At 53.8% G+C, this 27,341-nt stretch overlaps 1 protein-coding gene across 1 annotated transcript; it reads left to right on the top strand.

Annotated features, from left to right (window-relative positions):
- Window positions 1-730: 730 nt before the first annotated feature.
- Window positions 731-27,341, top strand: NALF2 (NALCN channel auxiliary factor 2). Its single transcript, XM_009090555.4, has 3 exons — window positions 731-1,495; window positions 18,815-18,986; window positions 19,486-27,341. Exons 1-3 carry the CDS (start codon window positions 731-733, stop codon window positions 19,890-19,892), a joined length of 1,344 nt encoding a protein of 447 aa, XP_009088803.4. The 3' UTR covers window positions 19,893-27,341.

Here is a 27,341-nt window from a genome sequence, read left to right as displayed (position 1 = left end):
TGACACTGGGGATGGGGATGGGACCAGTCCGTGAGGGTGAGGATAGAGGTGAAGTGAGGATGCGGATAAAGATTCAAGTGAGGGTGAGGTGAGGGTTAGGATTAGGATGAGTATGAGTGTGAAGATGATGGCAAAGGTGAGATGAGGATGATGGTGGGCGAGGAAGAGGGAAGGGATGAGGAAGAGGCTAAGGCTGAGGGTGCGGAAGAGGGGCGGATGAGGTGACGGTCAGGGTGGGGGTGAGGACGGGGCTGAGCGCGGAGCTGCCGCCGGGGCGTGGCGGGTGTGCGGGCGCGGGGGTGTCGCGGGCGGGCCGAGCCGGGCCGGGCCGAGCGAAGCGGAGCGGAGCTGTCCTTCAGCACCTCGGCAGCGCCGGCCGGGCCGGGCCGCGGCCGTGCCGGTGCCGGCGGAGCGGAGGCAGCGCGCAGGCGCAGCGCTCGCGGCTCCTCAAGGTGTTGGCGGCGCGGCCGAAGATGGCGACAGACTGAGGGCGATGGGGCCGGGCGGCGGCGGCGGCGGGCGCGGCGCGGCCCCGGCACCGCGCCGGGGCAAGCGGAAAGCCGAGTGAGGGCGGCCGGGGTATGCCCGGGGCCGGGACCGGGGCCGGGGCCGGGGCGGGCGGCGGCGGCGGCGGGGCGCGGCGGGGGCGGCGCGGGCATGGCGGCGGTGCGGGGCAGGTGACAGCGGCGGCAGCGCGGCGCTGCCCGCCCGCCGCCCGCGCGCCCCCGGCATGATCCGCGGCGCCTGGATGTCCCCCCGCGGGGGCGCCGCCGGCGGGGCCGTGTGCTGCGCGCCGCGCCGCAGCGACAAGCCGGTGGCCGACCCCGAGCGGGCGCAGAAATGGCGCCTGTCGCTCGCCTCGCTCCTCTTTTTCACCGTGCTCCTCTCCGACCATCTGTGGCTCTGCGCCGGGGCCAAGCTGCGAGCGCGGGAGCGGCCGCGGGGCCGCGGGCCGCGGGCGCTGCTGGCGGCCGAGCCGGCGGGCGGCGGCGGCGGCGGCAGCTGCGAGGCCCTGCTGGGCAACCTGAGCCGCGGCCCCGGCGGGCCCTGCCCCGCCGCCCACGGGGACCTGGACTCGGCGTGCGCCCGGCTGCTCGCCCCGCAGCGCCCGCGGGCCCCCGGCGCACCCCTGCGCTCGCCCCCCGCCGCCGCCGCCGCCGCGCCCTTCTTCGCCTCGCCCTCCTCCAAAAGGACCTTCCTGCAGGCTTACTTCAGGAACTTCAACCTCTCCTTTTGTGATACTTACACGATCTGGGACCTGCTGCGGGAGATGGCCGGCCCCGACGGCCTGGACTGCAGCCTGGACAACCTGATGGTGGACCTGGTGGTGGCGGCGGCCGGGGCGCTGGACGGGGAGGCCTGTAGCAGCTGCGTCCAGGCGTACCAGCGGCTGGACCAACACGCTCAGGAAAAATATGAGGAGTTCGACCTCTTGCTGGAGAAGTACTTGCAATCGGAAGAGTACTCGGTCAGATCCTGCCTGACAGACTGCAAGGTATGAGGGGGCGTCCCGGGTGAGCTGGGCCACAGCCGGCTTGGTGTGGTTTGTGGGTACTGTGGTCCCCCTTCTCTCACATTTACCTGCAGGCTGGGATCTCCCTCTGCTCCTCAGACCTCTCCTGGCAGTGATGGTGTGACAGGTCTGGAGCCTTAGGGAAGGCTGGGACAGGGTGGTGGGACAGAGAAGGCAAAGCAGGACTTGGCCTGAGTGAGCACTCTCACATCCCTTCACACCCGTGCACCCACAGGCAGCTCCTGTCATCCCACTCCCAACAACCTGTTCCCAGCGCAGTCTGAGCATCCAACTCATGACACCCCACTGCCAGCACCCCAGTCCTGACAGCTCACACCCATCACACCTCTCCCAATACCCCAATCCCAACATGCCACCTCAATCCAAGTACCTCACTCCTGACACCCCAGTCCCTGGTAGCCTTACCCACACTCCTTTCCATGTGCACCCCTGTGCACACAGGGGCCGAGCTGGGGCACACGTGAGGCCCCTCACCTTTGCCTCAGACCTGCTGCTGCTCCTGAGACAGCACAGGGTTCTGCCTGGCTGTCATTAGACCAGTGGTGACCTGAGATGAACCGTGGTGCCAGGGCCCCTTCCCTGTATGCAGCAGCTGTTTTCCAGTTCTTGCACCCTTTCTCCCAGGGCTGCTGGACTGTGCCTCCCACCTTGGTGTTCCCCCAGTGTCACTGACTGTCCCCGGCCCCGGGGCTCAGCCCCTGTTCTGAAAGCTGATGGGTTGGTTGTGTCTCCCAGCATCAATGGGATTGAGGCTCAGTATGGAGCCATCTCCTCTCCCAGATGAGAGCTGTGGTCGGACCTCCGTTGGGACCCCAGTGTGGTTCTGCTGGATGCTTATTCTTACAAGCCTGTGGTGCCTCCAGCTTCCACCAGCTCCAAGCTGCCTGGCTCACCTGTGCATGCTCCTTCAAGACATCACCTCTGGGAAGTGCAATGCTCTTCATAATTAAATCTGCTTCCCTTTCACAGCTGTGTCTTGGGGTGTGTGATAGCATTGTCCCCACAGGGATGGTGGCAGAGCTTCCTCCCTGGCAGTACAATGGGGTTGGCTGCTCCTCTTCTGGGACAGGAGTTTTGAGGGACACTTGGATTTGCAGAGCAGTTCTTGAAGTGATGTTCATGCCCTGGGAGAGTGCAGGAGCAGCACCAAGAGCAGCACTGGGACACCAAGGTGGTGTCTTTCAGCAAGGGCACATTGATGAGATCCTGGCCACTACTCCAGGGGTTGCTTTTGTGGGGAGCTGGGTTTGAGCAGGAGCTTGTGCTTGTGTTTCGGGCATGGGCCAAGGCAGGTAATTACAGTCTGCTTCCCAAATTCCCCCTGTGGTTTCCAAGGGACATAGTATTCAGCCTGCTCTGAGTAGTTTGGTCCTGCTGCTCCACTTCCACAGGGTGCTGTCCAATGTGCTGCTCCTGCTTCCAGGGGCCCAGCAAGATCAGGATCTCCCTGTGCCATGTCTGGTGGAGCATAAACATTCCAACTTCAGCCTTAGCTTCCATCTCTGCTGGGAGTCACAGAGAGGGAAGTGAAAGAGGTGAGAAAATAATCATTATGTTGGGACTCCAAACTTGTAGAAACAGAGCTTTGCTTCAATGAGTCTCCATTAATTGTCCCAGGGTTTAACATCCTTGATGGGAGAGCAGGAAATGTGCTGGGGAGATGCAGAGCTGGAGGTAGTGGCAGGACTCGTTCCTCTGAACTGGTTCTGTGTCATGTCAGTGCATCCTTAGAGCATCTGTGAGCTCCAACCTTGCATTCCACAGGCAGCACTTGGAAGCAACAGGAGGCAGGAGCAGCAGGGACAACCTGTGCACACTCCCCTGGGCTACCCACTGGGAAATTCTCATGGGAGTGCCCGAGTCTACACACTCCCACTGGAGCCCTCACAGCTCCTATCCTGAAAAATCAGGCTGCTTTGTTTAAGGCCATTCACTCCATATTTATATGTCTTAGTCCAGCCTTTCCCATCCATGAGACTCAGCTTTTCCCTCTCAGTGGCTCTTCCCCATCTGTGAATTGAGGCTAATACCAGACCCCTCCAGCACTGTGGTGACAAGCAAGTTTTGGCCTGATTTCAAGTCCTCTGGACTTGAGCAGAAACTACAGTTACTCATTGTCTTGGAAAAATGTGGCTGGCAGGATTTTGGAAGCAGTTTGAATTTGTGATTCTCATCCAGATGCTGGATAATACCTGTTTGTGAAGGATGGCAGAGCTATTGCTTCATCTTGATAACATCTTAGAGCAAATAACAGGAAAACAGCAGAGGAGTGGAGGAAAACAGTGGAATGTGCAGCTTGGCCAGTGTGAGAGCTCCTGCAGAGCCCTCACAGCAGGATTCTGGCTTCAGGAGCTCTGGAGCTGGAGAAACAAGATTTAAATGATAATTCTGGGACATGGGACTGTGGGAGCAGGGCTGAGCGTGGAGGGTTCATGCTGCATCCCATTCACATCCCTGCCATTCTGTAACAGCAGCTGGAACACTGAAGATGAGGAAGCACAGCAGCTCCAGCTCACCTGCACACAGCCTCCATCTGCTGAGCCACAGATCCCTCTGGAATTTGGTGCCTAGGAAGTGTGGCTCAGGAGACAGCTCATAGGGAGCTCTATGGCAGCCAAACCACTCTGGTGATTTTCCTGATTTCAAACAACAGCAACACCAAATCCCAGCTGGAGCTGCCCGTTTCTTCCTATGGCAGCAGGTTTCACCCTGAGCTAAAAATTTGCAAGCATGTAAGTGTTGTGGATTGGTTTCAGAAGACACATTATGCCCTGTTAAAAAATCATCTTGAGAGCTGCCCTCAGGTTTGGGGAGAAAAAGCAGGTCCTGCCAGGAGGGGAAACAGCATCCTGGGCATCCCAACCCCAGATCTGTCTATTGGAATAAATCACTTGAGCTCCATTTTCTTCATGCAGGAAAAGCCGAATCTTTATTCACATAACTTATTTAACAGTTTTCACAGACCTCCTGTGCAACATCTATTATCTGGTAGTTTTCTTACTACTTCATTTGTTGGTCAGAAAGTGATTTGTGTGTATGTGCTAAGGTTCAAGTTATTTACATTTTTCTTTTGTGGGTTCTCATGGAACAGATCTCATAAGTGCGGGTGCACTTATTTTTCACCCAAAAAAGGTTTTTACATTAACGAACTGTCCGTACCCAGATTGTTTTCACATGGGAACTTGCAAGATACTAGCTGCACTTAGAAGAAATGACAGGCTAGCTATTGATTTAACAGAGCAGGCCTGATTTTATGAGGCCTTGCTTTTATAATTTCTCTACCTATCTGCAACATCCATCTGTGCACAGAGATTGGGGAAGACTGGACCAAAATCCTCCTGGGAGATAGGAATCCCATGAAATGGTGAGGTCTGTGTGTAATTCAGCTGCTGAGATTACTCAGTGCTGTCATACTCTCCCTTTTCTGCTTGGGGATCATTCCTGGGCAGATCCCACTTTCTGCATATATTGTTATTCCTGTGTAGCACCGTCAACTTCCAAATCACTCCCTGCAAATGTTTTATTTGTTACTCTTCCAACTAACACCAGAAATCCCTGTGGCTGAGAGACAGTAAACCATGAAGATGCACTTCTGGGGTTTATTATTTGCATTTCCCATTTGGTGGGATTTTGGAGGTCTGACTCCCACAGGGATGCTTATGGACAGGGGCATCAGCGTCCTGTGACGAGGAGAGAGAAGTGGGTTCACAAGGTCCATCCATCTTCTCAAATACATTTCACCTTGTGCTGTGAGGATCTGCCTGCCAGCTGCTGGGTGATGGTGCTAGGTAGGGATGATGTGGATAAAAGGTGGCAAACGCCTGTTTTTCTGAACATAAGAGGGAAAAGTCATTAATTGAGTCAGAAGCAGCTGCCGGCCACGTCCATCTCGCCTGTTGCTGTGTAACTTGTACCCTTTGTCACTGCAAGACACAGTGAACTTGGTGCACTGAGCAGTTGTGGGGACACTTTGGAGTATACTCCAAAGGGGCTTGAGGAGGTCACAGCTGGGGATGTGGGGCAGCAGAAGCACTCAAACTGTCAGCCCAGGCTTTGCAGGACTTAGTCCAGGAGGAAATCACTATCCCTCCAAAGCAATGCCCTGAGGGATGCTTAGAGCTCGTTTGTGCCTTTTCCCATCTTTCCAAACAGGAAAAGAGCAGTGTTGCTCCGGCTCAGACACCAGATGAGAGCTTTGCTCATGCCAAGGCCGAGCTCTGCATGCTGGCTCCTGCCCCAACAGCTCCCAAAAGTGCCCCCTCCCACCAGTCCTTGGGCAAATCAAGATCTATGGGACAAAGCCTGTGGAATTAAGGAGTCATTAGGCTGCAAGAAACAAAGCTGTGGCAAGAGAAGGGCTGACAGGCAGGAGGGGGCTGGCAGCAGACCTGGGCAGGCTGGGCTGGACAGGACCTGTAGCATCTCAGATGTGATTAGATTATCAGGTTTCTCTGCGCACAGGCCCGTGGCTGTGGGATCTGGTTCTGCACCTCTGGTTTCCCCAGTACCCCTGGCAGGGCAGGTTTTCACTGCCAAGGCTTTGCTAGTGTTTCTGTGCTGCTGGTGTGCAGTGATGTGGTGAGAAATGGAGGCTGTTCCTGCTCTGGCATCATCCCTGGCACATCCCACGTGGAGCAGGGAGCAAATCCCCAGTGTCCAGGGTCAGCACCCTCTGGGGTCCTGCTTTCTGGCTCTTGTTTAACCAGGAATAGCATCAGCAATCAGTGTCCCTACAGAGCATCCCTCCCTGTGGAACATCCTCTGGAAACCTAAGCCTGCTGGTGCCAGGAGCTTTGGGAACACCATGTCTTGGGGTTTTCCCAGTGCCAGGGACACCTCTTGGGGGAACCAAAGTAGCACTTTACCTTCACAGAAGTAGCTCAAGTTGAGTTTTTTGGGCTGGGCTTATCCAAAATGCTGCTAAACCTGGTGCACTCCTCCTCTGAGCCTGGATGGCTCCTTGCACGGAGGGAAGGTTCCTTGAGAACCACAGCAAAAGTGGTTTCACCAAAACCTTGTGGTTTTTTAAGGTTACTAAGTTACTTTAGGTTTTTTAAGGTTGCTAAGTTACTTTAGAAGTGAGGCTTCCAGAGAATCAATGGATGGGTGAGTGCAAAGTTGTACCCAGGACCTGGTCTCCTGTGGAGCATTTGGTCCACCAGGAGCAGCAGGAAGGGAGAGGCTGCTCCCAGACACCTGTGTCAGCTCCAGATCTTCTTCACAACCAGCCTGGCCAGTGAGGTGTTTCATGAGGTGAAAAAAGGTTCCAGAGGGAATTCGAAAGTAATTCCAGCAGATCAGTGCAGTCCCTTGGCAGCTTGAGCAGGAGCACATGCATGAGCTTAGCCAAGTGTGCAGCTCCATGTTCCCCACCCATTCCATGGGAACAGAGGGAATTTTTTGCAGCCTTGCACAAAGATGTGGTTCAGTTGTATAAAGAATTTGGGCCAAAGGACCATGGTGGGTTTGGTCTGCAGGTGCTGTGGCTGCAGCCTCTGGCACAGCCCAATTCCAGTCCCTTGTGTCTGGTACCTCCTTGATGCTTGAAAATAGAGATCAAGGCTTGAAAAACAGGAGAAACAAAAGCTGAACTGATGGAAGGAGTTTGCCTCATGGAATAAACGATGTAGAGGTGTCAGGAATGCACCAGTGGTGCCTGGGACTTGGGAGAGCTGCGAGCCAGGTGGGAGTGGGGGTCCTCAGATGGTGCTTGGACAGTCCTGAGTTTTGCTTGGGGTGGCGACATCTCAAGCTGCCTGGGAGTGTGTGGTGGGCTGGAGGCTGAACCTACACAGGTGCTGTGGGGTAAAGAGGCCTCTGGTGAGGTCAGGGTATGAATGGGAGGGATTTATGGGGGATATTGGGTGGTTTTTTGCTGCCTCCTTTGCTCTGGTTGTTTGTCAGTCCTTGCTGTCTGCCTGTCCTTGCCTGTTTCTGTCAGTGGTGCTGCAGGGACAACCCACAAGTTTCCCAAGGCAGCAGCAGGTCTCCATGGAGCAACAGGCAGGTCGGCAAATGGTGCAGGGACAGCGAGGGAGGGTGACATCTCTCTCCATCAAAGTGTCACCAGTAGCTCCAAGTGCCACATGCTCCGGCACTGGTTCCTGCTCCATGTGCTCCCAGCTGTGCCTGCTGCCATCAGTGCCAGATGCAGGCCCATGTTCTTCTCTAAATGTGCCCATCCCTGGAAGTGGGCACAGGGGCTTCACCAGCAGGGTGGTATGTGCTCCTAGAGACGCCACCTCAGCAGCTGGAGATGGAAAGTATCTGGCTGCTCTGTGTGGTGTGGGAAGGCTCTGGGAGTCAGGAGCTTGGCAGCACATGCAGTGATATCAGCAAAGTGTGAGATCTGGGAAAACAACACAACCCCCCAGCCCCCTTGCTCTGCACATCCATTGGCACAGGCTGCCTGTGGCCATCCAGATCAGGGCTGTCTTGCCACGCTGCTTTTCCTACCAGGCAGTGATCCGTGCTCCCCATGGACGAAGGGATCTGCTGGTGCCATGCTGACTCCCAGCCCCACACATATGCCAGGGACAGGAGGCAGCACCTCCTACACCGGCACTGGACAGTGGGAGAGGATGCACTGGGTGTCTGCTTGAACCCAGCTGGACCTGCCCTCACAATGGGCTTCACCTGGTCCCTGCCTGAGGACAGGATTCTTTTCCATCAGGAAAGGAGCCGTTCTGCCCAGCGGGGATCACACATGACCTGGCCTGACCCCAGTGCTGGGCAGTGCCAAGGGTCCCACACAGAGAGGGTTTGTCAAAACATCCCACAGCCCCAGACCTGTCCTTAGGGATGCCCCAAAGGCTTTTCCTCTGCTGCCGGCTCCAGAGCTGCCCTCCAGGGTGGGAGGCAGGCAGGTGGCAGAGGCAGGATGTACTTGGCTGCCAGGGGCTATTCCCACTGTCACCAGGATGCCATTAGGATGCGACTCATGCCTGGCTCCACGCAGGAGCTCAGCTCTGCTGTCCTTTGAAGGGCAATGACTCAGGGACAGCAAATCTGTGAATGAGACATGGAGGCTGCCTGGGCAAGAGGTAGCCATCTGTCCACACTGCTCCAGTCCCATTCCCATGGGCAGAGCTGGCAGCTGCCTGCCTGGAATGGCTCGCCTGCTTCAGCCTCACTCCTCTTCTCAGCTCCTGGCTTTTCCTTAGGGCCTCTCTCCCAGCCATGCTCCTGGGGTGTCACAGGAAGAGCAGTGCTGGCAGCATTGGCACCCCCAGATGCTGCCAGTGTCAGGAATTGGCAGCCACTTTGTTCAAAAGGCAGCATGAAATGGCCTCACCTGGCAAGGAGTTGGTTTTCCAGAGCAATGCCTGCGCCAGCATCCTGGTGTTCCTGGTCCTGGCTTGAGAAGGAAATGCCACCTGCCCTGCTCATCCTCTTGGGAGTAACAGATACACGTGTTTGGCTGGAATTTTATCCCTGCATGGCAGCTCTGCAGCGCTGCTGGTGAGTGGAGGCTGCAGATGGACAGGAGAGTGAAGGTAGAGCTGGAGAGGGGGCCTGGAAGTGTCTGCGTTGGGGTTTTCCTGGTAAGGGGTGTGCCAGCTCCTGGGTTTGCACAGATCAGGGAGCCTGGATCTCCCTGAGCCCACAGGCACCAGTCCCAAGCATTCCCCACTGCTGGTGGTTACAAAAGGAGAGGAAGCAAGTGGAATTTTCTTGGAATTTTCTGAACAGACACAGTTTGGGAAGGACTGACCAGTGCTGGCAGAGCAGGAGCTCTGTTTGTGTCTTTAATGTAATGAGTTCAACCCCCTTCAGACCTGGGCATCTCCCTGACCTGTTCTTGGTCTTCAGTGTCATATTCCTTGGAGCTGGTTGTCTTCCGTGCCCTTTTCCATGGAGCTGGATGTGGAGAGGAGGAATCCACAGGGGTCTCTGCCTGTGTGTGCAGGGAGCAGTGTTTTCCTGCCATAATGTGCTGATTGTTTGTCATGATTCCTTGCTCTCCCATTCAAATGAGACTGTTAGGAAGCACCAGAAGCTCTGGGGTGGCAGCCTGGCTCAGAGTGTAGTCTGCTCTCCAGACACCCCTTGCTCATGGGGGAATGCAGGGGAAGCACTTCACTCTGGAGCAAGAGGAAGAGGGACAGGGATAGGGAGACCCCCAGCCTGGCCTGGGCTCGCTCCAGGGGAGAGCAGCAGGAATGGGTTTCCCTGCAGTAGCACATCCCTTGGGATTCTCTGGCTGAGGAGCGATGCCAGCCGGGAGCACCTGCCTGCTGCTCACCACGGAGACAGAGTTATCCTGGGGCTTTCCTCCCTGGAAGGGAGCAGAAGATTTCTGCAAGTGCTATTCAGCCAGGGAGAGAAAACCAGAGGTTGCAGCTCTCAGGTCTGACATGAGCTGTGGGCTGTTGTGTGTTTCCAGCAGTAGGAGCTGCCAGGAGTGCTGATAAGCATCTCAGAATCATCTTTGCTTGCATTTAAGAGACCTCTGGGCACAAGTTGAGGTAGATACAAGACCCAGCATGAGCATGGAAAACTGCACTTCCCTGTGACCATGGAAGGTGCCCAGGAGCCAGGATGCTCCTTTCTCCCCACTCTTTGCTCCATGAGGGAGTGGGGATGGGCCAGATCCTGCTGCTTGCCCATCTCTGTGGAGTGCACAAGGATGACATGAGGGACCACGTTCCTCCTGCTGCCTTATACTTGTCTCATTCCCACTCAAGCCAAGTGGCACCTCACAGGATGCTGTGCAGGGGGCTCCTGGCAGAGTACAGGATTGGGCTGTTCCATAGGCATCCATCCTGAGAACAATTTTCCAGCCTCACCACTTCCGTGGAAGGGAGATGAGCAGAGAAACTTCTCCCTTGCCCCCATCACTGGTGGGTAATTTATGGCTTGTGGCACTGAAGTGTCTCGCCTTTATTTTTTTATATCCTATCTAATGTAACAGGATGTTCTCATTAGCTGTATAAATGTTTAATCCACTTTTGAATCCTGTTAAGCCCCTGGCTGCAGCAGGATCTAATGGGAGTGAATTCCTCAAGCCATCCTAATGGATTGCAGGGACCTCACTTTCCCTCTGTCCCCAACTCCATCGTGTTCAGCTTCAGTTTTGCAGAGGTCTTTAATTACTTTTTAAGTCATTGGGCTGGTAGGACTGGCTGTTATCTGACCGGGGGCTGGCAGGTGAGGGGTTGTACAGGATGGAGCTGCTGGAGCGAGTCCTGAGGAGGCCACAGAGCTGCTCCGAGGTCTGGAGCCAACCTGGGAGAGCTGGGGGTGTTCACATGGAGAAGAGAAGGCTCCAGAGAGACCTTAGAGCCCCTTCCAGTGCCTAAAGGGGCTCCAGGAGAGCTAGAGAGGGACTTGGGACAAAGGATGGAGAGACAGGACACAGGGAATGGCTTCCCACTGCCAGAGGGCAGGGTTAGATGGGATATTGGGAAGAGCTTTCCTCAGAGTGTGGTGGCTCCCTGGAACTGGAGGCCTGGCCTCTCCTCTTCCACCTTGGGGCATGGCCATGTGGTGTCACAAGACAGAGCCCTTCAGATGCCAGGGAGAGCTGCTCTCTCCCTGCCCACCAGCTTTTTGTCCCTGTCTCCTAGTGTCCACCCCCTTCCCACACAAACCTCCACACTCCAGCTGGCCTTGCCTTCCTGACAAGCTGCTCTTCTCTTCTCTAAAGCCCAGCCAAGACCCTTTTTGAAAGGGGAGCACAGAGAAGCAGCCTGGATTAACTGCAGCCTGGGAATCCTGGTCCCTGTGTCCTGCCCATGCTCCCGGGCTGGGATCTTGGGACAGGGACTGGCTGTGCCTGGGGTCTGGCAGCAGTGCCCGTGGGCAGCCCACCATGACTGGATCACTGTGTCCCAGACACTGCCAGAGAATTCCCAGGGTGGAATTCCCAGAGAGGACACACCCAGGGTGTGAGGAGGGGGGACTGAACAGGAGACTGACATCAGGAATGCTGGGATAAGAGCTCCCATCACTGAGCACTGTCACCCTGTGCTCACCCCCCTTGGAGAGAGGATGCATCTGCCCTGAGGTGGAGTCTGATAATGAAATGGAAATATTCCATGGGAATTGGGATGTTTATATCAGTGGTCTGGGGGGATCAAGAGCCTCCTGCATTGGGCTGGGGGCTGTAGGAGTGGTCAGGCAGGGCTGGGTGGCTGGACAGGAGGTAACGTCCAGCCAGATCCCAGCCTGCCCTGGGAAAAGTGGGAGCTGTGGTGGGAGGGAAAGGGCTGCAGACACTGCTGGGCAAGGACATGGAGCAACCTGTGACATGCATGGAGACAGGCACTGGCTGTGGGAAGCAGAAGGGCCTGGCAGTGGTCACTGCCTTCCTGTTCATCCAGCTGTGCCATTAATTACTGTGATTAATCAACAGGCACAGGCACATGGCCATGTTGGGATGACATGTGCTTTGTCCCCTCAGCACAGGAGCTGTCAGAGTTGTCCAAAGCAAGTCCACAAGCTCTACTCTTCCAGGGAATGCTTCCTGCTTCAGTGCAACCACGAGAACAAGCTCTTCCTCCTGGGCTTGTTCCAAGGGCAGTGTGGCATCTGCTGGGATGAGACCAGGCTTTTCCCTGGGCTCTGCACACAGCAGCTCTCGGTGCATAAGCAGATGAGCAAAGCCAGGAGGCTGTGCCTGTGGTGTCTGTCCCCTGAGAGCATTCCCAGGGCTGGCAGCTGGCACTGCCTGGGGCTGGGAGCTGGCACTGCCACCCCCCAGCCCATCACCTGTGGGTGCTGGGGGAGTGTGTGTGGTTGCAGAGACAGATTGGGGTGCTGGTTCTCCTGTCCTTGCCCACTCCAGTCCTTCCCAAGACATGTGTTGAGCTGCCTGATATTGTGACATAGTGTGACAGTTGGACAGTTGTTACCTGAGCCTTGAGTCTGTCCGGTGTGTGGGGGTTACACTTTAAAGCTATTTTCTCTTAGTTTTGACCTATGAGCACCTGGGGCATTGTGTGTCTCAGACTGGGTTTGCATGGCTTAGAGGGGGAAATGTGGGGCTTTTCCCTCTAAAACAAGGGGCATTCACACAGTCTCTTTAATCCAATAACTGGAAATTAAAGCCAAAATGCTTTATTTTTTAAATTAAAAGTTTTAAACTTTAAAACTATCAGCTGCTTCAGCAAGTGATTGAGTGATGAGTAGCTCTGACAAGTTGCTTCCAGGTAATTTGGAAGTGACTTCATCACTCAGGTCAAGGGATATGGTCTGGTCCTGTGGGATGTAGGTGGGAAGGCACAGTTTGGGAGCACAGGGGCCATTCCACTGCCCAGGACCTTTCTGGAAGATGAGCCTGATCAGTGCCAAACCCAGACCCCTGCGCCCAGAACAACACACAACATCAGGATGCAAACTGGTGTCATGGGTGAGATGGCTGGGGGAGAACTTCTGGCCAAACTAACCCTGGAGAGGAGTGGGCTGCAGGGTAATGGAGAGCCTGGAATGGGCACATGCCAGCCAGCCCAGCAGCTCTGTGTGGAGTTTCCAGTGGTTTTTGAGGAACACCCACTCCAGCTGGGATTCCCACCAGTGCCATTCACTGCAGCCTGTGTGCATCCATCTCCATTCCCCCATCCCCATCTGTGTCCCAGGCATTCCTGCTGGCAGCCCCGTCCCTGTGCCCACCGCAGCCGCCGCTCTGTGCCCTCTGGAGCTGGGCACAATGGGCAGAGGCTCCCCTGGTTGGGAAACGGAGGAGCTGCGGCTCCAGGGCTGTCATCGCCAGGAAAAAGGCAACTTTATATTAAAAATGAAGGAAAAACAATACAAATCCTTTAATCCTGTCCAGTTGTTGGGGTTTAGGGTTGGGTTGCTGTTTTTGTCCCCTCTCTTCTATCCCAGAGCATGTGAATGTGTCAAGGCAGGGATAACAACTCCAGAACTATCAAAGAAACCAAAAAATCAGCTGTTCCAGAGATGATGTTGGAACAGCATAGCAAGGAGAATTTTTTAAAAAGCCTAAAAGATGTTGGTTTAAAGCTCCACATTGTTACTGTCTGAGTTAATTGAATACAGTGGTAATTGGACATTGCAAATGTGTTTGTGACTTCTCCTGGCTGGCTCTGGACCTCAGTATTCCCTTAATCCTCTGCCATCCAAGGGGGCTCTTCTCTCCCCCCCAGCCTGTCCTGCTTCCTGGGCTGCACCCTCATGTGCCAGAGCTTGGAGAGCTGCCCGAGCGGCTCATTAGCAGTGCTCATTTCCCTGTGTCCAAGATTAATGAGGCACAGCCACTCCAGATGCTCCTCTCAGACCAGGATGGAAATGTGAGTCCCAGGAACTGCTCTGGGAGGGGAGGGGGCTGCTCCAGGCTGGGGGTCTGGCAGGGGCAGGCAGGGATTTTTCATCCCATCCCTGCTGGGAGCTGGGTGCACCCAGTGAGAAGAGAAAAAGGAGGCCCCAGCTTCCAGAGTGATCCTCACCTCTGGTCCAAGTACACTCCCAGGACTCCTTCGGAGGTTATTTTGTAGGGAAAATCTCCCTGTTTCCCTCTCTGCTTTCCAGACTGCATCTCCCCCTTCCAGAGAAGTGGATTTTGGGCTGGGGATGCTGCCCCAACCACTGCCACTAATTAAGGAGAAGGGTTTGGTACATTTGTGCCATTAGTAGGATTTTCCTTGGGGAAATTTCCCAAGCATTGATTCCTGTTCAGATGGGAAAACAACAGTTTGTTGCGTTAATTACAGTTGGCATTCCCAGTGGGCATCCAAACTATCCCAAGCACTGCATCCTCTGCAGTGGTGGTGTGTCCTGAGAATGCTGCTCCATTCCTGCTCCTTGGTTCTCCCAAAATGTAGCTGGGATAGTTCCACAGCAGTGCCAATGTTTCCAACATACTAGCAGCAACTGGACTGGCCTTGAAGTGGCCAAATTAGTGCAGAAATCCTAAGGACACAGAAAGACTTTGGAAAAGCTCTTTGGTGAGGAATGCTGTCCTGGTACTGCCAGGAGACAGAGGGAATAGTGCAGGCAGGGAAGAACTCCCAATTGGCACAGAATTCCCTGTGAAAGCGCCATCCCTCTGACTGCTGCTTCCAGATCCCACTGGAAGCATGAGCAGACAGCCTAATTCACTATTAGAAATCCAATTCATTTTGGGTTTTTTTAATGTCTTTTAGGATGAGGTTTATGATCCCACTTCCAAAATTCCAATGTGGACAGATAGCCTGTCCTCTTCTTCCATATATATCGGGTCTGTGAAGTTGGCTCCTTTCCTAGGCAGCCAAATTCTGTGTGTTTCCTCGGAGTCATGCCGCCAGACCTCCAGAGCTAAAAATGCAGGAAGAGGGCACCAAACTGGAGCTATTTTGGAGCTGAGGTCACTTTAATTTACTTGGCCAGGCTGGAGATCTGCCAAAAGCCAAACCAGAATGGCAGGAACACTGATTGCAACCCAACCCGCTTCCTGAAGAATCCAGAGAGGGCGAGGATGGAAACCAGGGAGCTTTCCTAGTTGATCTAAGCAGGGAATAAATTTCTTCCTGTCCTAAATTCTCACATGTCCTTTTTAACAGCAGAGCTAAGGAGGTTGTGGGGGGTAAGCTTGGGAACACCAAAACCTTGAGCATCCCAGGGAATTTGCTCCTTGTCTGTGACATGGATCTCTGTGGGTGAGTGATGGGATGACACTGGGATCTCCTGGAGATCCATCTGTGTCTCAGCCTGATCCCAGTGGAGGGGGAGAGCCCTGTTGGACCAGTAGGTCTTGGATGTCTCTGTTTTTGAGTACACACAGGCAGTTTCCATCCTGAAGAGCTGCAGGAATTCCTGCTGCAGCACCTGAAGGATCTGTCACAAGGGAATGGCAAGGGCTGGCTGGGGTCAGTGTTTCCCTCAAGGGGAAAGGGAAGGAAGAATGGAAGGCAGCCAGGGAATCCTGGTTCAGGTTCTGGATGAATGCTCCAGCTCTGCCTTCCCCTGTGGTATCACCAGCTCCATGCAGTGTATCCTTCCATATTTTCATTAAATTAATGGAATGTCCCTGTGTGTGACCCCAACCCTCTGCCAGACTTCCCTGATGGGAATCATCACAAACATTTTAGGGGGAATATGTGTGAATCCATGCAGAGCCTGCTTGTGCCAGCTGTTTCAACATGAGAGCAGGATAAACCCAGTCAGCTTCCTACAAAGCTCTGGAAAATCTCCTGTTCCAGCTGCCTTTTCCACCCAAATCTGGAGCTGGGACAGCTCAGCTGACACCCACAATCCTCTGCTGGAGCACTCAGTGTAGCCTCCATGCCAGGCTGCATGTGAGCCCAGGTGGGAGCTGGGATGTGACTGGGATCTGCAAAGCAGCGTGGGAGAGTCGGAGCTGGGAAGAAGACTGGCAGGAAATGGGAGTGAGTAAATCAGCTGAGCTCGCCTGAGTTGTGACTAAAGGGGGAGCATGAGACATCTGCAAATATTAGAGATGTGTAAACACAGAGCAGGGAGAGGGAATGATGGAGGGAATGATTGAAGGGAGTGAACTTTTGGATGGAAAAATGTAGGTCAAGTATGAAGGAAAACTTGTAGGCAGCGAGATAAGTGCTGTAAAATAACCTCCTTGAGAAACACAAGGAAGTCCCACTGATGGAGTTGTTTACCCTAAGGCAGATGAGGGCTGGAAAAGAGGCTGAGCTGGAGGGATGGATTCAGGGTATCCATCCCAGATGGGACTGGGCACACCAGTGATGTCCATCCAGCTTCTTGTGTGTTCATAATTCCCCTTTAAACTGCAGGCTGGTTGTGGTTTAATTCATCCATCCAGATTTTAATCCTGAAAACTTCATGGCTTTGGGGGGAATTCACCCACCTGACATCAGCCAGTTGAAATTCAAGCAGGTCATCCATACCAGCTGTCCAAAATCCTGGATGGTTGCCAGGGGAAGGAGGAGTTCATCCAGCTGCTCGCTGCCGGACACTCTGAGGGTCAGGGTGTTCTCAGGACACCCTCTCCTTGTTGCTCTAAAGGCAGCCCAAATAATTAAGGTAATTAATAAGGCCTCTCTCTGTTTTGCTACACATTACACTGGAGTGTGTCTGGAGCATGTGGGAACAACAGCAGTGTGTCCCAGCAAGGACTTGCTGAGTCCTCAGATTGGAATAAGGATGTGGCCTGTCTGAATACATCCTGGGCAGTCAGTGGCTGCTTTGGAGCCCATTGTACACCCTCTGGTCCTGTGTCGCATTAGTGTAAGGTGTCACTGTCCCCTGAGCTCTTTTACCCTCCTTTACATCCAGTTGAGGTTCCACAGCAGCTGTGAGAGATCCTGCTTTCCCAAGAGAGAGAAACTTGTGGTGCCTGCAGAGGGCCATGTGCCACCCACTGAGGGGTCCTGCTGTGTCCTCCTTGCTGTCTTCATGTCTGCTTGCTCCTGACACTGTCCCCAAGGGAGCAGAGGCCATCAGGGAGGGCACGTGTTGCAGTGGGGGTTGTGGCCCCTCCAGAGCACGGCCTCTTCCTCCTCCGTTCTAGGGAATCAGCTCAGGCAGATCATGCAGTCATAGCATGGTTTGGGTTGGAAAGGACCTTAAACCCATCCTGTCCCACCTCCTGCCACAGGCAGGGACACCTTCCACTATCCCAGGGTGTTCCAAATCCCATCCAGCCTGGCCCTGGACACTTCCATGTTCAGGGATGCAGATCCAGACCTGGAAACTCTCCTGCTTGTGTGCTCACACTCTGCAGAGTCATTCCCTCCTCTGGAGCTGCCCCGCTGTGTCCCAGTAATTAACATCCAACAGGACAAGGAGAGCAAGCACCTGCATTCCCACATCCCAGGGGCCAGCCCTGCCCACAGTACTGGGGACTGCTCCAAAATGTTCACTCCCTAAATTGTGTCCTAGTGCCCATTAAACTTTTTGGGATGAAAGTTTCACCAAAGCTAACACAATTCTGTGAAAATTCTGGCTTTCATGATTTGGCATTTTACAAGAAAAAAATTAAAAAAAAAAACTTGCCAAGAATTTCCCAACCAGTTTTAATCCTGAGACACCACCATGGGCCAAAGAAACAATGATAAGGATCTGAGAAAAACATGGGGAAACAAAGAAGTGATGGCTTTAAAGCCTCCAGAAAATGAAAATGCAGCTGGAAAGCAGAGCAGGGGGTTTCTCTAAACATGTGGAGGAGGGAAACTCATTCCCTTTGAATCACAAGGAGCTCTTTCTAGCTGGTTTCAAAGGAAGTTGGATGTGGTCGTGGAATGACCGTGGTGCTGTCACTCGTGCCCTCATGAGTTCATGGATGAGCTGGAAGTGCCATGGGTTTCTTGCAGCCTGAGGAATGATGCACACCAGGAGAAATGGGAGCTCTCCCTGCCTGTCTGCTACAGCAAGTGGAGACAAACAACTTCCCCCATGCCTGATGCTGGGGAGATAAGGGAAATTTGGGAATGTGGTTGTAACTGAGCCAACTGGGCTATGCCCGGGTGTCTGCTGTGGGCACAAGCACACGGAGGCTGGAAGGGAAGAAGGAAACCCAGGACTGGACAGGCTGGAGAGGCAGGGAGTATGGCACAGCATTGCAGTCACAGCTGAACCTCCAGGGTGCTATTCCTTCTGGAAATGTTGCCAAGCACGGCTTGAAGTATCAGGTGAACAGAGCACTGTACCACTGGTACATCTCAGTGCCAGAACATCCATGGAAAATAAACAAGTTTCCCCCTTGAGCAAAAAGAAATGGCACAACAGAAGTTCCAGATGACAAGGAATCAGGAATCTCTCCCAGGACCTGGTGGGGAAGGTGTTATTTGGTGGCAGAGAGGGACAAGTCTGAGGTGCAGTGGCTTTATGTGTTGCGTCCCAGTTGCTTCTGTCCAGCAGCTTTTCCAGCAGGAAATTTCCAGTAAAGACCAGCCCATGATGTGTTTTGCTGTCCCATGTCCAGAGCTGATGGTGGCCAAAGCACTTTCGAGGAGGTGAGAATCCTCCCCTTCCCAGGAGAGCACTGGGATTTCTTGGGGATGAGGAGGACACACTGGGACAGGTGATAAGCAGCGTTTGAATTCTTGTGTGACAGACTGAGCTCTTGGGTCACTGATGTTGGCAGAATCTGTCACAAAGCCTGTCTGTAGGGGACATTATTCCATGTGGTAATTAGCTTTATTTGTGTGGTGGATTTTCTGGATAGAGGAGTTCCACCATTGTTACACTCCAGTGGATTGTTTGGATCCATTGCTGTTCAACAAATGACCCCAACACACATTTCCCACAAGAGCTGGGAGCTCTCCCATCCCCTTCCACAGTGCAGTGCTCCAGCTGTCCCAGTGCTTGGGGAAGTGACGTGTTCCTCTCCATGATTTCCCCCAGGCTGTCTACAAGGCATGGCTGTGCTCCGAGTACTTCAACGTGACCCAGCAGCAGTGCCGGCAGCGGATCCCTTGCAAGCAATACTGCCTGGAGGTGCAGACCAGGTGCCCCTTCGTGTTACCGGACAATGATGAGCTGATCTATGGAGGTTTGCCTGGCTTCATCTGTACGGGTAAGGAGGGCCGGGCTCACACCGGGCATAGGGAGGTGATGGTGAGCCCTGGCGAATTTCCAAACCACTCCCCGGCTTTGGAAGGCTTGCCGGGGTGGAGTGGGAGGAGGGGCAGTGTGGAAACATTGCCTGATGCCGAAACGTGGCCATCCCAAGGGTACAGGGGTTGGGGGTTAATGGGGGCGCAGCAACATCTCAGCCCAGGAGGTAGAAGTCCTACCTCTGACTGAAAGCTAAAGCATAGAGGGAGCTGCAGGTGATGGATTAAAGCAGGGTGGGGATATTGAACCACTGTGAGCAGGATTTGGGGAGCCCTGAGCTCACCTTGCTGGTGTGTGCAGGCTCACAGACATGCTGAGGCCAGTCCCAGGGGGTGTCTGGATGTCCTGGTTCTCAGGTGTGCCCATCCCACAGCTGTTGGGCACCAGGGCTCGCTTCCTCTGCAGCCTCATCCTCAGTGTCCCGCTGACCCCTCCTCCTGCTTCCTTCCTGTCTGCAGGGCTGCTGGAGAACCAGCTGCCCAACGAGGAGGCCAAGTGCTGCGAGGTGCAATGGGACTCCTGCGAGCACCCCCCAGACAGCAACGAGGACACATCCCCCAAATCCACGGCGTCAGAGTCGCTCCATTTCCACCGCCACGACCCCCACCTCCATCACCAGAGGCAGAACCACTACCACCTCTACCACCACCACCACCAGTACCACCAGTACCACCAGCCTCACTCCCCGTCCTTGCTGCCGGTCTCTGCAGGGTCTCGCCTCAGCAGCAGCAGGATCAGACTGTGCGTGCTGGTCCTGATGCTCCTCCACACCATGGTGTCCTTCTCGAGCGTGCACGGCAGCGCCGGGGGGCTCGGCCTGGAGGCCCCGCCTGCCCTGGAGGAGAGCGTGGCCCGGGACGAGTGACGCAGAGGGCAGAGCCGACCTCCACGTAGAACGCCAGATCTTTTCCCATAAGGGGGGCACATGCTATTCCTCCAATGGGAGGCACGGGATTGGGGGTGGCACACACGCACCCCCGCACATCCCCCAAGAGCTGCTCGCGCGGGGCATCCCCGTGGTGAAGAGTCTCTAACGCGCACAGGGCCGCGGGACCCGGCGCCAGAAGGGTTCAGGCAGGGCCAGCATTCCCGGCCGTGCAGGCGCCGGGACGGCAGGAACGGCACGGAGGCGGGGGGACCGAGGGGAAGGGTCCCTGGGAATCGAAGGGTGTCCCCATGGGACTGCCGGGTGTCCCCCGGCCGCTGCCGCGAGTGCCTTGAGTGCCCGCGCCTCCCCTGCGCCATGCAGAGGTTTGATGGTCAGCCCAGTCCTGGTTCCTTTCCTCCTGGGTCTGAATCCCGAGGGAGCAGGCAGAGGGGCAGCACCTCCCGGCACAGCCTGGACCACTCCTGTCCCAGGGAAAAGCCACTGGGGCTTGGGGCAGAACCACCCTTGTGGGGCACAGCATCCTCAGCGTGGCGCTGCCTTCCTGATGGCATTTGGGAACAGGAGTGGGACGCTGTGACACTGCACTGTGGTACCACTCGGGGTTGGTCTCACTGCATCCCAGCCTGCTCCTCCAACCTGGCCTTTCCTGCTGCTCTATGCGAGGAGGAGGAGAGGGAGAAGGTGTGGAGCAGGAGGGATATCCCCAACATTCCCACATGCCACTTTGCAAAGTGTCCTGATGATTTGGTGTAACCTTTTTTGTTGTCCTCCCCAGCTGGTAGGACTGGTCTCAGTGAGGAGTTGGGGAGATGTGACTCCAGCAGCACACAGGCTGTGAGGGAGAGGGATCCCATGTGGCAACAGTTGGATGCAGGGAATCCCAAAGGCATCCTTCCATGCTTCCCAGCTACAAATCATTGACTGGATGGCAGGAGGACTGGGCAAACGGGCTGGAGAAATCTGGCTTGGAGGGAAAGTCTCCCACACAAAGAGGCTCTAATAAGGCCCAGCTAGGGAGGAGCATTTTTGTGAATAGTTTCAATCCATGGATGCCCCCAGATCCGGAAATTTCTGGGAGCCCAGCTGGACTTGGCTGGGCAAGGTGCTGGCTGGTGTAGCCTCATTCGGCTCACTTGGGGTGTTTTTTTAACCTGAGCTCAGCATATCCAGGGATTCAGCCCCAAACAAACATCAGATCCCTAGGATCTGAACCCCAGGTCATTTCCTAGGAAACTCCCAATTCTCAAACCACCCACCAGAACTGTTCCCAGCATGGAATCTGCGAGGTGGTGCCTCCAGGCTGGGCACCAGGGGCTGTAATTTGTCCTGGGTGTGGGCCGGGAAGGAAGAGAGGGTGTTTTAGCGCAAGGAGACGAGTTGGGTGTGAGCCCACTCCGTGCTCCCAGAGGGGCTGGGGTGGTCCCTCTGTTTCCAGGCTGGCTCTTGACAGGAACCTACAGCAGAGCCCTGCATGGGTCACTGCAGGAGGCAGGGATGGAGCAGGAGGAATGTCCTGCATCCCAAATTGATCCCAGATCCCTGTGAGGGTGCAAGAAGTCCCAGAGTTGATAGTCTGTCGGAGTTTTGTGTTTTCTGGTCTGTTGAGGTGAAGCAAAACCAAGCAGAGCCCCATGAGCAGAACCCCATGAGCAAAGCTACTTCCTGCCCGGCTGGAAGAAGGAAGTACCAGGCATCTCGTGGGAAGCACAGGTTTCCTGACATTTCCAGCCCATTTCCAGACCAAAGAGGCTCTGAGAAGCAGCTGAATGTTTGATTCCTGCTTTGACTTGAATCTCAGAGCTTTGGGGTGATGTTTACACACTACCAGTTGCCTGTTCCCAAAGTCCTGCAGAGACAAGGCCTGTGATCCCATTGTCCCATGGTTTCTGGGGTGGGAAAGGTGGTGCACTTGGAAGATGGAGAGGGTTTCCCGAGCAGATTTCCTTGCTACTACCACCCAAAAAGTAGGATGTCTCTCATTTGACTATTCCTCATGACATCCATATAATTTCAGCCTAGTTTACACCAATCAGAACAGTTGGACATGGAGCAGTTCTGCAAGCCAGGATCCAATCCCTTGGTTTTCTGTGAGCAGTGGGTTGTGGAGCTGCTCTGACAAGGAGCAAAAGCTCCCAGGCAGGCCAGGGGAGGGAGCACAGCCTTGTCCCTGCCTCCAGTCAGCCGGATCCCGAAGGAAATTAGATTTCTCCTGCACTGCCAAGAGTTAAGCTAATTCCAGGCGCCTCTCTCGGAGATAGGCTGTGTCCAATCTTGGAGCGACTCATCGGGACAGAGAAGAATAGCCCAGTGTGGTGCGTCAGCAAGTGGCCCTGAGTCACTGGCCCCGATCATTGTGCCATGTGTGACACTGAGCAGCGCTGGCGGGCGCGGGGTGGCCCGGCCTCAGTCCCGGCACCGCATCTGAATCCAGCACCGCCCTGAGGGATGCACGTCCTTCTCCCTGCCCTGAAGCCCTTGTGTCCTTCTGGTGATAGAGCGTCAGGCCAGGCTTGGGGGTGGTGATGGGTGACGTGGGATTCCCAGAGAAGCTATGGAAGTGTCCAAGGTTGTACAGGGCTTGGAGCAACCTGGTCCAGTAGGAAGTGTCGCTGCTCATGGCAGAGCTTGGAACAGAATGGGCTTTAAGATCCCTTCAACCTAAACCATTCCATGATTCCATGATTTCCACAGAGCTGCAGGAGTGAGATCCAACAACCCAAGTCATTTTCAGGGGGTGCTGCAGGATTTGCTGGGATAACCTGGGAGCTGTGAGAAACAGTTTCACCTTCCCTAACATCAGCTGGAGGCTTCCCTCAAAGTGGAGCCAGTTTAGAAGTGGGCTGGTTTGGGTGGCTTCTGGGAGGTTTGAGCCCCATCCACCAGGAGTGAGAAGGCCACCAGGACAGGAGATCCATGTGTTTTCCAGGCCACAGCTCCCAAGAGGTGTTCCCAAGAGGACGAGATGCCAGAGAGAGCACATGGGATGCGGATCCACTCTGGGAGCATGGGATGGACTTTACCTGCTGCAAGTGGGAGGAAAGTGCTGGGTCTTCCCAGAGCAAGGCTGTAGAAGATCTTTTCTTTAGTGAGTCTAGGCTGCTGTCAATAAGTTCTGTGGTTTTAGGGCACCATATGCTGCATTCAACACTTTGCCAATCTGCTTAAACAGATCCAGACAAGGCTGTTCCCAGAGCAGGAGCAGCTGGAAGTGGTGTATGGAGCAGACCATCATCAGGAGCCCATTGGATAAAATTCCTGCTTTTGGTCTGACATTACAACCTCCTAATCCTCCATCCCCAAGTTCTCTGTCTTCGCTCTTTGAGAGAACAGCCCGGGAAGCAGTGACATTGTCTCACTTAACACCATTGCCATTATTTTTATTACAAAGTGTAGGGAATGTGCCTGGAAAAGGAGCAAGTGTGCTTGGATAGAGAAGGAATGCCTTCCCATACCCAGCGAAGGGCTTCCTTACCCTGTGTGTCCAGTGATGCTTCACCCCAAGCCCCTGTGCTCCACTAGAGCAGGGGCCTTTTGCAATCCCAAATGCTTTCCACATTCCCAAAGCCACCATTGAATACGTGAGCTCTAAATGATTTATCCTTCCAGGAACTTAAACCCGAGGGGCTTTGTCCTTTCCATCCAATGATCTTAAGATGCCCCGTGTTGGGATTAATATGTAAAACTCAACTTTTCCTTCAGTGGACAAATTTATCTTTGCTCAGAGAAATTCCCAGTGGCAAGCAGTGATTCCTCCCTGGTGAGGGGGTTTCTCAAACCCAGGGAAGTGAGGGATGATGATGTCTCCACAAGCTCCAGGTGTGGGCAGAGAGAAGGAGCAAAAGGAGTTGGGTCCAGCTTTATTGCCGGGTTTTGCACTTTCATGTAGCTGCCAGTTGTACAAATTAATTAAAAATAACTGAAGAAAAATCCCAAAGAAAGGCCCTGCTTCCTCTGGGGAACATTAATCATTAGCTTAGTCTTTTTCTTAAGAAAATACAGATCCATGGTAGCCCCAGGCAGAAGATTCCCAGGGAGAGCCCTCACCATTCGTGCTCGGAGTTAGAGAAATCGCTTTGAAAGCATCTGACAACTAAAGCAGAACATGTTGAGTAACTTGGCAACACTGGGAAAACATCTGGAACTGGTTTATCTTCAACACATTTTGCTTTGCTTCAAGAGGAGATGTCAGGGCAGTTCATTCACTGCCACTCAGGGCCGCGGGCGGGGCTGGGAGATGCTTGGCTGCCACCTGGAGGAAGGGAATAAAGGGAAAATCCCGGATATCTGCTGCTCCTGGGGAGGATCCTGAGAGGCCAGGCCATGGAGTGTCCCTGTGCTGAGCTCTGCAGGTGCCTCCTGGTCTCTGGTGGCACCAGACGTGGTGGTTTAGGATGGGTTGCTGAGGTTGCCTGGAAATGCTGTGGCTGCCCCATCCCTGGGGCAGTCCAAGGCCAGGTTGGATGGGGCTTGGAGCAACCTGGGATACTGAAAAGTGTCCCTCCATGGCAGGAGGTGCAACTGCATGATCTTGAAGGACCCTTCCAACCCAAACCACTCTGGAATTCCATGATTTCCAGAGCCAAAGGGAGTGAAGTCCCATAGCCCAGGTTACCCTCAGCTTGTGATTCATCCTAATCCCATTCCTGCTGCTGTCTGGGAAAGGAATGCCTGTAGGGCTTGGTGGAGACAATGTCAGGACAGAAACATTCCTGGATTCTGCCAGAAAGTGATGGGGCAGTATACTAGCTTGAAAGCAAACCAGCAGGAGATTCCAAGTCAGAACTACAATTTAATAGGAAAATAAAGGGAAGGCAGTAGTACAGAAGCGCTGGCTTACACTGACAGAGTCAGAGTACGACCTGACAGCCTGTTGGTCAGGGTGATGGCAGCAGTCTGATTAAATGGGGGCTGTTGGAGTGATGGATGTGGTTCTGATCCTGTAGAAAGACCTGGTCCTTCTCTGGAGGTTCCGTGGTGGTTATGGAGCTCTTGTCCTTTAGGAATCCAGTGGTAGTGCTCCCGTGGTGTTCCAGGCCTCAGATTCTATCCAAGTGGGAATGTTTGGTTCCTCCCCCTGGGTGGAGCATCTCACAATGGGATGATAAGATTCTGTGAGTGGAACCCTGGTGGCCCATTAGTGGAGATAGCTCCCCTCAAAGTGGCTGGTGCTTGCCTGGAGAGACTTAACAGGGATGAGTCATGGAGAAGATAAAGAACACTGCCCCACCTATCTTTTGGTTACATCTTACATTGTAACCCAAGACAGGCAGGGATTTCTGTGAATCAGCTTTTTGCGCTTCCTTGGGGCTTCCCTCCCCTGGGGGGTTAAATCTCTCTTAAACTAAGCTGGAAAAGTTGGGAAGGGCCGTGTCAGGTGTTCAGGTTGGATGTTAAAGATCTCCTTCAGCCCAGAAGTTAGCTCGTGGGCATCCCAGCTGGAGGTACCACCATCACACCAGCCCAAAATCATCCCTTCTCCCACAGAAGGAGCCTGCTTGGAGCTCCGGCATCATAGCAGCCCTGGAGCTGCACAGCTCCCACCATGAGTCCATTTTATTCCAGGAATGGAAGGATTTTAGCAGCTTTTTTGGGGTGTTCTTGGTCCAGGTGGCTCTTTGGGTGACCTCCCAGCCCTGCATGTCTCTGTGAGGAAGGTGGAAGGGAGCAAAGGGAAGACTGGGGTGGGGGATGGACCATTTTTAATTGAGGATCATAAAACAATAAGGAATAATAAGTTTTAAAAGTTGTTGGGGTTTTATCAAAGCTCTCAGCCCCTCTCAAAGGCCCTGGGCAGAAGATGGGTGTGTTCCTGAGCCCAGTCCCTCCACCCTTCCCTGCTCCACATCTCCAGGACCTGTGTTGCAGGCAGGCCAGGAGCGGTTTCCAGCCTTTTTAGCACTTCAGGATGATCCTTTTTCAGCCCAGAAAGTCGACAACTCTGCTTGTTGTAAACTCAAATTCAACAAGAAAACCCCAAGAATTAGGTTTGGCTTATGAAATTTGGGGTTGGTTTTACCATTTTTAAATGTATTTGGGAACTGGACATGCCTAAGTTACAAAACAAAAAGACAAAAAGAGCCAGACAGTGATTTTTTTTAATTTTGAAACTTGTCAAAACAAGCCAGATTGATCATTATGACCAATTTTTTTTCTTTTTTTTCTTTTTTTTGCAAATTGAGAAATGCATCCAGAACAGTCCTTTCCCACAAAATCTTTCATTTTCCAAAAAGAAAACGAGGCAAAAAAAAAAAACCATCAATCACACTTTTTCTGCTCAGAGTTGGAACAGGCAGCAGTGGATTGGGAGAGAATAGCAATTTGTAAGGAATTCCAACCAGCTCTCCTTAAAATAGCATCCAGCCAGTTTCTCCAGGGCAGGAGGCTGGGTGGCTCTGTGGTGGGAACAGGCTGGAGCAAATCCTGGCTGAACAGGCCAGGATAACACCTTGGGAATGCAGGGACACCTTCCCCGTGGGAATCAGGGATGTTGATGCCTGGCAGGAATTCCTGGGGATCCCCAGCCATCCTTCTGATGGAGGTGTGGTTTGGTTTTTTGTTCCAACCCAAACTGAATCCAGCTCCTCCGAGCCTCCCGTTCAGATGCAGCCTCAGGATGCCTTCAAAAGGGAGACGCTCCCGTCTGAGCCCGGGGGTGGAAACTGGGAACAAATTCCATGTGCTGGTCCTTGAGGCCGTGTTCAGGAGGGATGTGGGAGGGGAGAGCAGGAGGAGACCCCAGTCCCTCGTGCTCTTTTCCCTCTGGATCGTGTCCGAGCTGGGGCTCCCTGCCTTGTGTGGGTGTCCCAGGGCCTTGGGGCACCTGTGGGGACCTCGGGGGACCTGTGGGACCCAACCCCTGAAGTGCCCAGGCTGCTGGTGCCCGAACCCTTCTCAAGTGCTTGTGCCATGTGGGTGGTGACAGAGCTCGGCCCAACCCCAACGAGGTCCTTTACAGTGCGTGGTGGTGAAACACAAACCAACATTGCTGAAGTCAAAGTATCCTTTCTAAACCCCCGGCCCGGTTTCTCTTTCTTTCCAGCTTTTCCTCCTCCGCCTCCTGGACCCTCCCTCTGTTCCCACCCCCCTTCTGTTTCTCCCTTCTGTCATAAGAAAGTGACTGTGTCCTCGAGGGGACAGTTTTCTTATGCCATTTTATACACTGTGCTTCATGTTTAGAACTTTTTTGCACTAGTTCCTATTACATTTATTTTCCAAACTGGTTTGACAAAAAACAAACAAAAAAACCCAACAAAAACACAATCCCATGCTATAATTCAGTTGTATTAAAATATTATCCTACTACTCTCTGTGTTCAATAGTCTCTGTACCTGTAATGCTTTCAGTTCTGTTGTATTTTGGGGCCGAGGTTTTCTCTGCTCCTTGTTTAACCCAGTAAAGAAATAAAATGTTAAGAATTGATGATAA

Source organism: Serinus canaria, chromosome 4A, assembly GCF_022539315.1.
Source record: "Serinus canaria isolate serCan28SL12 chromosome 4A, serCan2020, whole genome shotgun sequence".
In the NCBI taxonomy this organism is placed as follows: Eukaryota; Metazoa; Chordata; class Aves; order Passeriformes; family Fringillidae; genus Serinus; species Serinus canaria.
This window is presented reverse-complemented; position numbering and strand designations above follow the sequence as displayed.